General features: G+C 45.0%; 1 protein-coding gene across 10 annotated transcripts in view; it reads right to left on the bottom strand.

The window, feature by feature from the left end:
* The window catches only part of LOC135513920 (splicing regulator ARVCF-like), a 411,972-nt gene that overhangs the window by 240,380 nt on the left and 157,354 nt on the right, over nt 1–14,238 (bottom strand). For all 10 annotated transcript variants that reach the window (XM_064936936.1, XM_064936940.1, XM_064936939.1 and 7 more), the window contains exon 4: nt 9,318–9,587. In XM_064936936.1, the coding sequence (XP_064793008.1) occupies nt 9,318–9,542 (225 nt within the window). In that variant the 5' untranslated portion in view covers nt 9,543–9,587. The remainder of the gene's footprint in view (nt 1–9,317; nt 9,588–14,238) is intronic.

Here is a 14,238-nt window from a genome sequence, read left to right on the forward strand (position 1 = left end):
ACTGGCTATACTGTCTGAATACTAACCAGAACAAGTCTCTATAGAGTCCCACCACCACTCACCACTTGACCTTTCACTCCTCCATAACACAGTAAGAAAACAGACCTGGGATGGGCCACAAATGGAACCCTATTCCCTACATAGTGCACTACTTTTGTCAAGGGCCCATAAGACTCTGGTCAAAAGTAGTGTAAAGCCTCCCGGGTGGCACAGTGGTCTACGGCACTGCATCACAGCGCTAGCTATGCCACCAGAGACTCTGGGTTCGAGCCCAGGCTCTGTTGCAGCCGGCCGTGACCGTGAGGGCCATGGGGCGACGCACAATAGGCCTAGCGTCGTCCGGGTTGGGGAGGGTTTGGCCGGTAGGGATGTCCTTGTCTCATCGCGCACCAGCGACTCCTGTGGCGGGCCGGGCGCAGTGCGCGCTAACCAAAGTAGCCAGGTGCCCGGTGTTTCCTCCGACTGCGGCTGGCTTCTGGGTTGGAGGCGCGCTGTGTTAAGAAGCAGTCCGGCTTGGTTGGGTTGTGTTTCGGAGGACGCATGGCTTTCGACCTTCGTCTCTCCCGAGCCCGTACGGGAGTTGTAGCGATGAGACAAGATAGTAATTACTAACTACAATTGGATACCACGGAATTGGGGAGAAAAAGGGGGTAAAATGAGGAGAAAAAAATATATATATATACAGTGGGGCAAAAAAGTATTTAGTCAGCCACAAATTGTGCAAGTTCTCCCACTTAAAAAGATGAGAGGCTTGTAATTTTCATCATAGGTACACTTCAACGATGACAGACAAAATGAGAAAAAAAATCCAGAAAATCACATTGTAGGATTTTTTATTTATTTATTTGTAAATTATGGTGGAAAGTATTTGGTCACCTACAAACAAGCAAGATTTCTGGCTCTCACAGACCTGTAACTTCCTCTTTAAGAGGCTCCTCTATGTCCTCCACTCGTTACCTGTATTAATGGCACCTGTTTGAACTTGTTATCAGTATAAAAGACACCTGTCCACAACCTCAAACAGTCACACTCCAAACTCCACTATGGCCAAGACCAAAGAGCTGTCAAAGGACACCAGAAACAAAATTGTAGACCTGCACCAGGCTGGTAAGACTGAATCTGCAATAGGTAAGCAGCTTGGTTTGAAGAAATCAACTGTGGGAGCAATTATTAGGAAATGGAAGACATACAAAACCACTGATAATCTTCCTCGATCTGGGGCTCCACGCAAGATCTCACCCCGTGGGGTCAAAATGATCACAAGAACGGTGAGCAAAAATTCCAGAACCACACGGGGAGACCTAGTGAATGACCTGCAGAGAGCCGGGACCAAAGTAACAAAGCCTACCATCAGTAACACACTACGCCGCCAGGGACTCAAATCCTGCAGTGCCAGACGTGTCCCCCTGCTTAAGCCAGTACATGTCCAGGCCCATCTGAAGTTTGCAAGAGAGCATTTGGATGATCCAGAAGAAGTTTGGGAGAATGTCATATGGTCAGATGAAACAAAAATATAACTTTTTGGTGAAAACTCAACTGGTCGTGTTTGGAGGACAAAGAATGCTGAGTTGCATCTAAAGAACACCATACCTACTGTGAAGCATGGGGGTGGAAACATCATGCTTTGGGGCTGTTTTTCTGCAAAGGGACCAGGATGACTGATCAGTGTAAAAGAAAGAATGAATGGGGCCATGTATAGTGAGATTTTGAGTGAAAACCTCCTTCCATCAGCAAGGGCATTGAAGATGAAACGTGGCTGGGTCTTTCAGCATGACAATGATCCCAAACACACCGCCCGGGCAACGAAGGAGAGGCTTCGTAAGAAGCATTTCAAGGTCCTGGAGTGGCCTAGCCAGTCTCCAGATCTCAACCCCATAGAAAATCTTTGGAGGGGGTTGAAAGTCCGTGTTGCCCAGCAACAGCCCCAAAACATCACTGCTCTCGAGGAGATCTGCATGGAGGGATGGGCCAAAATACCAGCAAAAGTGTGTGAAAACCTTGTGAAGACTTACAGAAAACGTTTGACCTCTGTCATTGCCAACAAAGGTTATATCACAAAGTATTGAGATAAACGCTTGTTATTGACCAAATACTTATTTTCCACCATAATTTGTAAATAAATTCATTAAAAATCCTACAATGTGATTTTCTGGATTTTGTCTGTCATAGTTGAAGTGTACCTATGATGAAAATTACAGGCCTCTCTCATCTTTTTAAGTGGGAGAACTTGCACAATTGGTGACTGACTAAATACTTTTTTGCCCCACTGAATATAGATTAAAACATTTTTAAAGCAGTGTACTATATAGGGAATAGGGTATCGTTTGGAGCCCAGTCTTGGTTTAAGTGTGTCACTGGTCACTTGATGTGAGTGAATGAGGATTGAAAGACATGCTTCGTGTCAGTGGTTTCCTGTTGATGATTCCATCAAGGAACACAATATACAGTGTCTGACTGCATTGTCTTGAGATTCTTCAGAAGACATCAATGTAAAAATGCTCAAAAATCCCCTAGTAGCACTTTAGTAAGTGTTTGATCACAATGAGTGAGGGGAAAAAAGCCCATCGGAAATACAGTACAGTCTTGGGGAAAATACAGTCTTGGGGAAAAAGCAGACTGGTGTTTCCAAAAACCATGTCCTTACTGATGCACAGTGACTGTAGCACAGCATGTGACGATAACATGAACATCTTCATTAACAATTCACCAAACATACACTTGACCATGACAACACAGTTCAAACCATCTGTATTAAAAATACTATTGTGCTTTCTCCATTACCCTCTGTGGGTAGTGAGAACAGCTAAACCCAGTCGGCTTATCAGGGATGTTGATGCTAGCTTTTTCCAAAGCAGTGAATTCTTTATTGTTTCTCTTGTTTTGACCACCATGCTGATGTTCCCCTCCACAGAACATCCACTAATTAGAGAGGGGAGCTCTTTGGAAAATGCTCAAATACACCAGTCAACAGCAGGATCAGGACGGGTCACCTCCACCTTACTCCAACCAATCAGACAGCCAGTACAAACCTCCCTGTCTACTCTGTGGAGTCCAGTAACCAACTGTGGACATTGTGTTGACACAAGGTTCTCTCTCTCGCTCTCTCTTAGTACACAAAACAACAGGGGAAAGAGTGCATCATTGTATGAACCATTTTGGTGATCGATTTTGGAACATGTTGGAACAACACTGTCAAAGGCTTGCATTGAAACAACTAAACGTGAGAGCTAAGACAACAACAAGGCAGAACAGGAAACAGCGTCTGCTGCCAGCAATAGAGTCTCTGGAGTTGAAGAGAGTTCTTTCTAAATCAACAGCTAATCACTTTCATTAAGTATTTACTTGCGATTCCATTAATCAGTCTCTGGCTGCCTCTCCTCTCTGACCCCAACTTTTAATAACAGAGGGGCCCATCGAGGGCTGCCCCTGCGCTGGCGACTGGGAGCCCCCGAGCTACGAGCCGCTGATCCTAAGCCCATTATAATCCATCATGCATGGACGAGAGAGTACGAGATGTCAAATCAAATCAAATTTTATTTGTCACATACACATGGTTAGCAGATGTTAATGCGAGTGTAGCGAAATGCTGGTGCTTCTAGTTCCGACAATGCAGTAATAACCAACAAGTAATCTAACTAACAATTCCTAAACTACTGTCTTATACACAGTGTAAGGGGATAAAGAATATGTACATAAGGATATATGAATGAGTGATGGTACAGAGCAGCATAGGCAAGATACCATCTACTGTATCGAGTACAGTATATACATATGAGATGAGTATGTAAACAAAGTGGCATAGTTATAGTGGCTAGTGATACATGTATTACATAAGGATGCAGTCGATGATATAGAGTACAGTATATACGTATGCATATGAGATGAATAATGTAGGGTAAGTAACATTATATAAGGTAGCATTGTTTAAAGTGGCTAGTGATATATTTACATCATTTCCCATCAATTCCCATTATTAAAGTGGCTGGAGTTGAGTCAGTGTCAGTGTGTTGGCAGCAGCCACTCAATGTTAGTGGTGGCTGTTTAACAGTCTGATGGCCTTGAGATAGAAGCTGTTTTTCAGTCTCTCGGTCCCTGCTTTGATGCACCTGTACTGACCTCGCCTTCTGGATGATAGCGGGGTGAACAGGCAGTGGCTCGGGTGGTTGATGTCCTTGATGATCTTTATGGCCTTCCTGTAACATCGGGTGGTGTAGGTGTCCTGGAGGGCAGGTAGTTTGCCCCCGGTGATGCGTTGTGCAGACCTCACTACCCTCTGGAGAGCCTTACGGTTGAGGGCGGAGCAGTTGCCGTACCAGGCGGTGATACAGCCCGCCAGGATGCTCTCGATTGTGCATCTGTAGAAGTTTGTGCGTGCTTGTGGCTGCGAGAGGAGAGGATAGGAGAGTTGGATGCCTTCCTCATCCTTCATATAACAGAGAGTCAGATGCCTTCCTCATCCTTCATACAACAGAGACTCTGATGCCTTCCTCATCCTTCATACAACAGAGAGTCAGATGCCTTCCTCATCCTTCATACAACAGAGAGTCGGATGCCTTCCTCATCCTTCACATAACAGAGAGTCAGATGCCTTCCTCATCCTTCATATAACAGAGTCGGATGCCTTCCTCATCCTTCACATAACAGAGAGTCGGATGCCTTCCTCATCCTTCACATAACAGAGAGTCGGATGCCTTCCTCATCCTTCATACCACAGAGAGTCGGATGCCTTCCTCATCCTTCATATAACAGAGAGTCAGATGCCTTCCTCATCCTTCATACAACAGAGAGTCAGATGCCTTCCTCATCCTTCATACAACAGAGAGTCATATGCCTTCCTCATCCTTCACATAACAGAGAGTCTGATGCCTTCCTCATCCTTCATACAACAGAGAGTCGGATGCCTTCCTCATCCTTCACATAACAGAGAGTCAGATGCCTTCCTCATCCTTCATACAACAGAGAGTCGGATGCCTTCCTCATCCTTCATACAACAGAGAGTCAGATGCCTTCCTCATCCTTCATACAACAGAGAGTCAGATGCCTTCCTCATCCTTCATACAACAGAGAGTCAGATGCCTTCCTCATCCTTGATACAACAGAGAGTTGGTGCCTTCCTCATCCTTCATACAACAGAGAGTCATATGCCTTCCTCATCCTTCACATAACAGAGAGTCAGATGCCTTCCTCATCCTTCATACAACAGAGAGTCATATGCCTTCCTCATCCTTCATACAACAGAGTCGGATGCCTTCCTCATCCTTCATATAACAGAGAGTCAGATGCCTTCCTCATCCTTCATACAACAGAGAGTCAGATGCCTTCCTCATCCTTCATACAACAGAGAGTCATATGCCTTCCTCATCCTTCATACAACAGAGTCGGATGCCTTCCTCATCCTTCATACAACAGAGAGTCGGATGCCTTCCTCATCCTTCATATAACAGAGAGTCAGATGCCTTCCTCATCCTTCATACAACAGAGAGTCCGATGCCTTCCTCATCCTTCACATAACAGAGAGTCCGATGCCTTCCTCATCCTTCATACAACAGAGAGTTGGATGCCTTCCTCATCCTTCATATAACAGAGAGTCAGATGCCTTCCTCATCCTTCATACAACAGAGAGTCCGATGCCTTCCTCATCCTTCACATAACAGAGAGTCCGATGCCTTCCTCATCCTTCATACAACAGAGTGCGTTCCTCTATCCTCATCCCTCATATACAGGGCCTTTAGAACGTATTCACACACCCGGACTTCTTCCACATTTTGTTGTGTTACAGCCTGAATTCAAAATTGTTTCAATTGATATTTTTTTGTCACTGGCAAACACACAATACCCAATAATGTCAAAGTTGAATTATGTTTTCAAAATTTTAACAAATTAATAAAAACTGAAAATCTGAAATGTCTTGAGTCAATAAGTATTCAACCCCTTTGTTATGGCAAGCCTGAATAAGTTCAAACTGTGTAACGTTGTGCGCTGAAAGTCGGGAAGCAAGTTCAGGGAGTGAGTGTTTTAATGAAAAAACACAACATAATACAAAACAAGAAACATGAACAATGCACAGACATTAAACTGAAACAGAAACAATGACACCTGGAGAAGGAACCAAGGGGAGTGACATATATAGGACAGGTAATCAAGGAGGTGATGGAGTCCAGGTGAGTGTCATATTGGGCTAATGCGCATAATGATGGTGACAGGTGTGCGCCTTAACGAGCAGCCTGGTGACCTAGAGGCCGGAGAGGGAGCACACGTGACAGACTGTCACATAATAAGTTGCATGGATAATAATAGTGTTTAATGACTACCTCATCTGTACCCCACACATACAATTATCTGTAAGGTTCCTCAGTCAAGCAGTGAATTTCAAACACAGATTTCAAACACAGATTCAACAACATAGACCAGGGAGGTTTCCCAATGCCTCACAAAGAAGGGCACCTATTGGTAGATGGGTAAAACATTTAAAAGCAGACATTAAATATCCCTTTGGGCATGGTGAAGTTATTGATTACACTTTGGATGGTGTATCAATACACCCAGTCACTACAAAGATACAGGCGTCCTTCCTAACTCAGTTGCCGGACAGGAAGGAAGCAGCTCAGGGATTTCACTATGAGGCCAATGGTGACTTTAAAACAGTTAGAGTTTAATGGCTGTGACAGGAGAAAACTGAGGATGGATCAACAACATTGTAGTTACTCCACAATACTAGTGAAAAGAAGGAAGCCTATAGAGCCTATAGAGCATACAAATATTCCAAATCATGCATCCTGTTTGCAGTAAGGCACTAAAGGAATACTGCAATTCACTTTTTGTTCTGAATACAAAGTGTTATGTTTGGGGCAAATCCAATACAACACATTACTTAGTACCACTCTCCATATTTTAAAGCATAGTGGTGGCTGCATCATGTTATGGGTATGCTTGTAATTGTTAAGCACTGTGAAGTTTTTCATGATAAAACAAATGGAATGGAGCTAAGCAAAAACCGGGTTCAGTCTGCTTTCCTGCAGACACTGGGAGATGAATTCACCATTCAGCAGGACAATTACCTAAAACGCAAGACCAAATCTACACTGGAGTTGCTTACCAAGAAGACCGTGAATGTTCCTGAGTGGCTGAATTACAGTTTTGACTTAAATCTGCTTGAAAATCTATGGCAAGATGTGAAAATGGTTGCCTAGTTTGAAGAATTATGAAAAGAATAACGGGCAAATATTGTAAAATCCAGATGTGCAAAGCTCTTAGATACTTACCCAGAAAGACTCACAGCTGTAATCGCTGCAAAAGTTGATTCTAAACATGTATTAAATCAGGGGTGAGAATACTTACGTAAATGCGATATTGCTGTATTTGATTTTCAATAAATTTGCAAAAACATGTTTTCACTTTGTCGTTATGGGGTATTGTCTGTAGATGGGTGAGAGAAAAAAAGCTATTTCATCCATTTTGAATTCAGGCTGTAACACAACAGAATGTAGAATAAGTCAAGGGGCATGAATACTTTCTGGAGGCACTGAGTAAAAATAAAGAAAAACCCTTGAATGAGTAGGTGTGTCCAAACTTTTGACTGGTACTGTATAATAAACAATCTCATGATGTAATATTATGCTCCTTCCATGGTGCAGCCAGCCACGTTGCGTGTGGCCTGTGTGTTTCGGGCCGTTCCGCCCAATTGACCCCCCGATGCAGGGAGACGGGTGACGGGCCACTGCCGTTCACCTTGGAGCCACAACAGTGAGCCAGCTGTGAGTGATAACCATGCAGTGATCCTCCTGTAAAAGAGCAGGCTAATTCACTGGCTGTCGTGTTAAGCAGCTCTCGGTAAATCATTCACAATTTACGAGAATGAGAGGGCATCAACAAGTCAGGGACTTGGTTCATCAAGGCCGGCTTACTCAGCTGGGAAGCCACATACTGCCACTAAATTATACATTTTTGTGGCTAAACAGGCAACGAGCCACAGAAATGAACGTTGGCACAATCTGTGAAAAAGAAAAGCATTTTGGGTTAAACATTATAAAAGCAGTGCATGCAGGGAAATGCCCACCCGCAAGAGGAGTTTGCTCTGTACTGTAAATCAATGGACGGTGACCACTGCCATTTCAGAGGATCATGTCTGCCTCACTTCACATCTCCTTCAACACATCCCCAGCCAGAGAAGTCAACAGCTCTAAGCACTCCCAGGCAATGCCCAAACAATAGCCAAAAGGTTATTGTACCCCAGCCAGGGAGGTCACTACAGCTCCACTCCAAGGCCCCAACCAGGACCCAAATGTCATTCAACCTCAGCCAGAGAAGTCACTACAGCTCCACTCCAAGGACCCAACCCGGACCCAAATGTCCTTCAACCTCAGCCAGAGAAGTCACTACAGCTCCACTCCAAGGCCCCAACCAGGACCCAAATGTCCTTCAACCTCAGCCAGAGAAGTCACTACAGCTCCACTCCAAGGCCCCAACCAGGACCCAAATGTCATTCAACCTCAGCCAGAGAAGTCACTACAGCTCCACTCCAAGGACCCAACCAGGACCCAAATGTCCTTCAACCTCAGCCAGAGAAGTCACTACAGCTCCACTCCAAGGCCCCAACCAGGACCCAAATGTCCTTCAACCTCAGCCAGAGAAGTCACTACAGCTCCACTCCAAGGACCCAACCAGGACCCAAATGTCCTTCAACCAAGGATAGAGTCACCAGCACTACAAGCCCAGGCCCAATCAAGACACAAATGTCCTTCAACCTCAGCCAGAGAAGTCACTTCAGCTCCACTCCCAGCCACCAACCAGGACCCAAATGTCCTTCAGTCACGGGCAAAGCTGGCTGAACAGACACAATCCAATTAGCAGTAAGACCATAAGACAATGGTAAAGTTCTGCAAGGCCTGGTGCCCCAAGTGGGTGGAGATTTCATTGAAGGTCCAATGGAATGTTTTAAAATGCGCAAACTCTGCTCACCCAGGGCACCGGGCCATAGTAAACTAACTTGACGTTATCAAAAAACACTGGGTGGAAGGAAACGGGGTAGAATTGGGTGGTTTGTAGGTGAGAGGAGATAAAAAGAGTGGAATATCACCCTCCCCCTTTAAAGAGGATGCGTCACCACACCCCACCACATTGTAATGTTTACATCCCCATCCAAGCAGCACAACAGATCAGAAATAATACAGGGGTTGGATCAGCCACCAGATGTCCAGGAGAATGAGAGATGATGCAATGAGTCAAATACACAAATGGAGGGGGACTGGATAGTCAGATCAAGCAGGCAAGTAGGTGGACAGGCAGGTGGGAAATTGGGGCGTGCTGGCTTGATTTACCTGCATCACCACCTGCTGCCAGGCCAGGGGTTGGCTGTTGGGTGGCAGGTTAGCGCTAGGCCCAGTCCCTCCCAACCTGTCGGGGGGTACATTGGAACGCTCCAGCTGCAGGGAGACGTTGCGTCGCTCCTCCTCCAGGGCCCGGGTCAGACACTCGAAGCGTGCCTCCTGCTCTTTCACCGAGGCCAGGATACTGGCGGCCGAGCGCACGTCATAATCCTCCATGGCCCAATGGTATGAGTCAAAGGGGTTGGGCTGGACTGAGCTGAGCTTCGGTAGGGCAGTGGTCAGAGAACAGGGGGGTGGAGAGAGGGAAGGGACACCAGGTCATTACAGACACTCAACCAGTCTGACATGGTTGGCTTGATAACTGTATTCTACTAAACATGAAGATTCCCATTGGAAGAAGGAAGAAACACTGAAAACAATTGTATTGTGAGACTTCAGATACAGGAAATATGAGCAGGATATGTTCCACGTACAAGGTTCCACATGGTTGAGCCTTGCACACAATTACACCCCAACAATAGTCTCTCACACTCTTTCACATAGACATTTGGTGGTGGTTCAGGATGAGGTGAGTTTCCTCCAAAAACGCCATGTCACCTGTTGCTATCAATGCAAATGCTGATTTGCAGTACATGCACATACACACCGAGATCCACAGTACATTACCACAGGCATACATAACCAAGATGTCCCATCATGAGCTTCAGGAAGCAGATGCAAAATGGTGTGTAGCCTACGTCACTATCAAACACTTGTATCCATAACGGATGGTGGAATGACATCAAGGGGGTTGATCACACAATAACAATTGTAAGTAACTACAGTCATACACACAGGGTGTTATGAATACACACCTAGTAGATTAGTAGACAGAGGAGTTAGATAACAGGCGTCCCACTCTCTACCAATAGTAAAATGAGTGGAAGAGCCTGATGGCTGGAAGGACAAAAAGCTCGAAAAGGAGGGAAGGTAATAAAAGATGAGATCAGACAGGGGTTAAACCAGAAATGACCGCATTGATTTCAAGGCCCAGAAAATCAAGTGGGGAAAAAGAGCGATCACTGAGGGACAACAAAAACATACCACACAGTCAACAACACAGACACTGTTACATCTGAAACCACACAAAGAGATAAAGAGAGAGTTAGCCTGGCAGAAGATGCAGATGTGTTGATTAGAATCCTGAGCAAGTTGGAATGCAGTGTGTGAGTATGTATGCCTATAACCAGAACGAGAGGTAGAGAAACAGAGAAAGACCGACAGAGAGAAAGAGAGAGAGACAGAGGGAGGGATACGGAGACCTAGAGACAGAGGGAGAGAGAGAGGGGGAGAGGGAGATACGGAGACGTAGAGAGAGGGAGAGAGAGAGAGAGAGGGAGAGAGAGAGACAGAGGGAGAGAAACAGACAGACAGAGAGAGCGAGACAGAGAGAGCGAGACAAAGAGTGAGACACAAAGAGAGAGACACAAAGAGAGAGACACAAAGAGAGAGACACAAAGAGAGAGACACAAAGAGAGACAAAGAGAGAGACAGAGGGAGAGAGGGAGAGGGAGAGAGAGAGCGAGACAGAGAGAGAGAGTGAGACAGAGAGAGAGAGAACGAGAAAGAGATAGCGAGACAGAGAGAGAGAGCGAGAGCGAGAGCGAGACAGCGAGAGAGACAGAGAGAGAGAGAGAGGTAGATAGAGACCCACATTCCCTTTGAAGAACACAATCCCCCTTTGATGTTTGTTTCTGGCTCATCATTTATTTATCCAAAATGGAGATTGGTCTGACAACACTGTCATAGCAAAGCAGTGTGGAGGAGCCCACGTCATTTGAGGTTGAGCTCCATGCTGGTGACGGGTCAGGGAGTGGTGAGTTGGGATGAGGGGTGTGGTAGTACTGGTGGTTGAGAGGCCTTTCTCATGTTTGTTTTCCCTCTCCACACAGACAGCCATAAGAGGCTATGGCTACAAACACACAGCCTAGCTGTATTAAGCTGTATTCCTATTCAAAGAGTTCTGTCAAAAGGGGGGTTACTGGATATTTTTTCCACAGCTTTCATCATCAAAACAGTGGGTTGGCACCCCCCTTGGGTTGTGCCGTGGCGGAAATCTTTGTGGGCTATAGTCGGCCTTGTCTCAGGATGGTAAGTTGGTGGTTGAAGATATCCCTGTGGGGGCTGTGCTTTGGCAAAGTGGGTGGGGTTATATCCTTCCTGTTTGGCCCTGTCCGGGGGTGTCCTCGGATGGGGCCACAGTGTCTCCTGACCCCTCCAGTCTCAGCCTCCAGTATTTATGCTGCAGTAATTTGTGTCAGGGGGCTAGGGTCAGTTTGTTATATCTGGAGTACTTCTCCTGTCCTATCCGGTGTCCTGTATGAATTTAAGTATGCCCTCTCTAATTCTCTCTTTCTCTCTTTCTTTCTCTCTCTCAGAGGACCTGAGCCCTAGGACCATGCCTCAGGACTACCTGACATGATGACTCCTTGCTGTCCCCAGTCCACCTGGCTGTGCTGCTGCTCCAGTTTCAACTGTTCTGCCTGTGATTATTATTATTCGACCATGCTGGTCATTTATGAACATTTGAACATCTTGGCCATGTTCTGTTATAATCTCTACTCGGCACAGCCAGAAGAGGACTCTCCACCCCACATAGCCTGGTTCCTCTAGGTTTCTTCCTAGGTTTTGGTCTTTCTAGGGAGTGTTTCCTAGCCACCGTGCTTCTACACCTGCATTGCTTGCTGTTTGGGGTTTTAGGCTGGGTTTCTATACAGCACTTTGAGATATCAGCTGATGTACGATGGGCTATATAAATAAATTTGATTTGATTTTGATTTGGTCGTGGTCTATGATAATACTATAATAGGGTGATTCTTCACGAAACTATTAAAACAAGCCCATGATTTAGGATTTTCACAAGATTTTATCCACATATAAGTGTCTTTTGCAGGAAGGATTATTGACAAATATTTGACATTTGTATCTTAAAGCATAAATGAGAAATCATTAATTGAAGTTTTTTGAAATATTTGTGCCATTTTGACCATTCCAGGCCGCCTTTATAACAGGAATGTTTTAACTGTAGGTGGAACAAAACAGGAGCTGGTGTCTATGAGGCTTTACCGTTTTCTCTGATATAGGAGTTGTATTTGGAGTTCAATAACACTTCTTTCATTTATCAATATATAGAAAACATATACATGAAATACGGGGAGGCAGGTAGCCTAGTGGTTAGAGCTTTGGACTAGTAACCCAAAAGTTGCAAGATCAAATCCTGAGCTGACAAGGTACAAATCTGTCGTTCTGCCTCTGAACAAGGCAGTTAACTCATTGTTCCTACCATTTTCACATTCACTCTGTTGGTAATATTTACAATTTGTCAGAGGTGTGGATTCAAGTCACACATTTCATGAATTGAGACTCGGTTTTGTAAAGTTTATCACTAATTTTGTGGCATAGAGTCTCCGTGGATTACGTTCCACGCAAACAGACACAGTACTTGCAAAGGGCGACAATTTCCGAATATAACAGGCTGTTACTACAATTTCAGGTAAAAAAGAAAAAACAGAAAAAAAACAAGAACATTTTGTACCGTGAGTCAACAAGACATTTGTGTTTACACTGCTTTGCTTAGAAGGGGGAAATTGTCGGGTGAGTGTCGTGCGCTGTCGGTTGAGACTTGACAAGTTTACATTGCAATACATGTGAAGCCGAGGGTATTTTGCAAAAAGTCTAGTAAGTGTGAAGACCCTCTAAGAGTTTCCACAGCAGATGTTTGCTAATGGTCTGGGGATGAGGGAAGCGGGTGAGGAGAGCACACAAAGGTCTACCCATGTTCAACCCAATCCACCAATAACCACCACCCCTGTTTATTACACTAAAGTACATGGTAGAACAGCCCTCAAAACACACTGGGAGGCCAAGCGTTTTGTGGTGACGATATTATTGGAGAGACGGGTTAAAACATTTTCATAATATTAAAAGCTAAATTAAACATTTAAATGTCATTAACCTAATTCCACAAAAAGATGTGGTAAATTTGACTGCTCTAGAGGTGTAAAAACAAATATTAAATTCAGTGTATATTTTATTCTACCACAGAGCGAATACAGAATGCAGCACCTTGCTCTGAGGCTGACTCCTGAGTCCCAGTTATTCTGGTGTGTGGCTTTTACTCAAGTATAAATGTGTTTCAGCACAAACCCTTGGGCCTGCACGGTGCTAAAAATAGCTGGGTAATAAATGTATTCTCACGCCACATGGCCACAATTCCAGCATGGTGGTAGTTCTGAGGGGACATGAGAGGCAGCAGCTAGTCAGTTACTGCCTCACTTCAAAGACCCCCCTGCCCCTCCACAGGAAAACTCAGCAATAAATCGTTACCACCACATTGGTCAGGTCTTTTGAAACCATTGTGACTGTGACCACACAATATAAGACATCTGCTTATTTTACTTTTGGAATAGGTGTAGGTCATTATCAATAAAACATCACAATAAGGTGCAGAGCGTTTGATTTGCCTGGAAAAAGCAGGAGCTGAGACACAAACCGCTGGTTGACTCGAAAAAACAAGACGAACTGGGGATAATGGGGAAGATGGGCGACATCTGGAGGGGGGTGGAGACAATCACAAAGACAGGTGAAACAGATCAGGGTGTGACAGTGTTAAGTAAAAAAATTGATAATGATTAGAGAGCAGCAGTAAAATAGCAGTAGCAAGAATGGCAGGAAGCTTGGCCCCAGCGATGTACTGGGCTGTACGCACTACCCTCTGTAGTGCCTTGCGGTCGGAAGCCGAGCAGTTGCCATACCAGGCCATGATGCAACCAGTCAGGATGCTCTCGATGATGCAGCTGTAGAACTTTTTGAGGATCTCAGGACCCATGCCAAATCTTTTCAGTCTCCTGAGGGGGAATAGGCTTTGTCGTGC

Source organism: Oncorhynchus masou, chromosome 25 (genome assembly GCF_036934945.1).
Source record: "Oncorhynchus masou masou isolate Uvic2021 chromosome 25, UVic_Omas_1.1, whole genome shotgun sequence".
In the NCBI taxonomy this organism is placed as follows: Eukaryota; Metazoa; Chordata; class Actinopteri; order Salmoniformes; family Salmonidae; genus Oncorhynchus; species Oncorhynchus masou.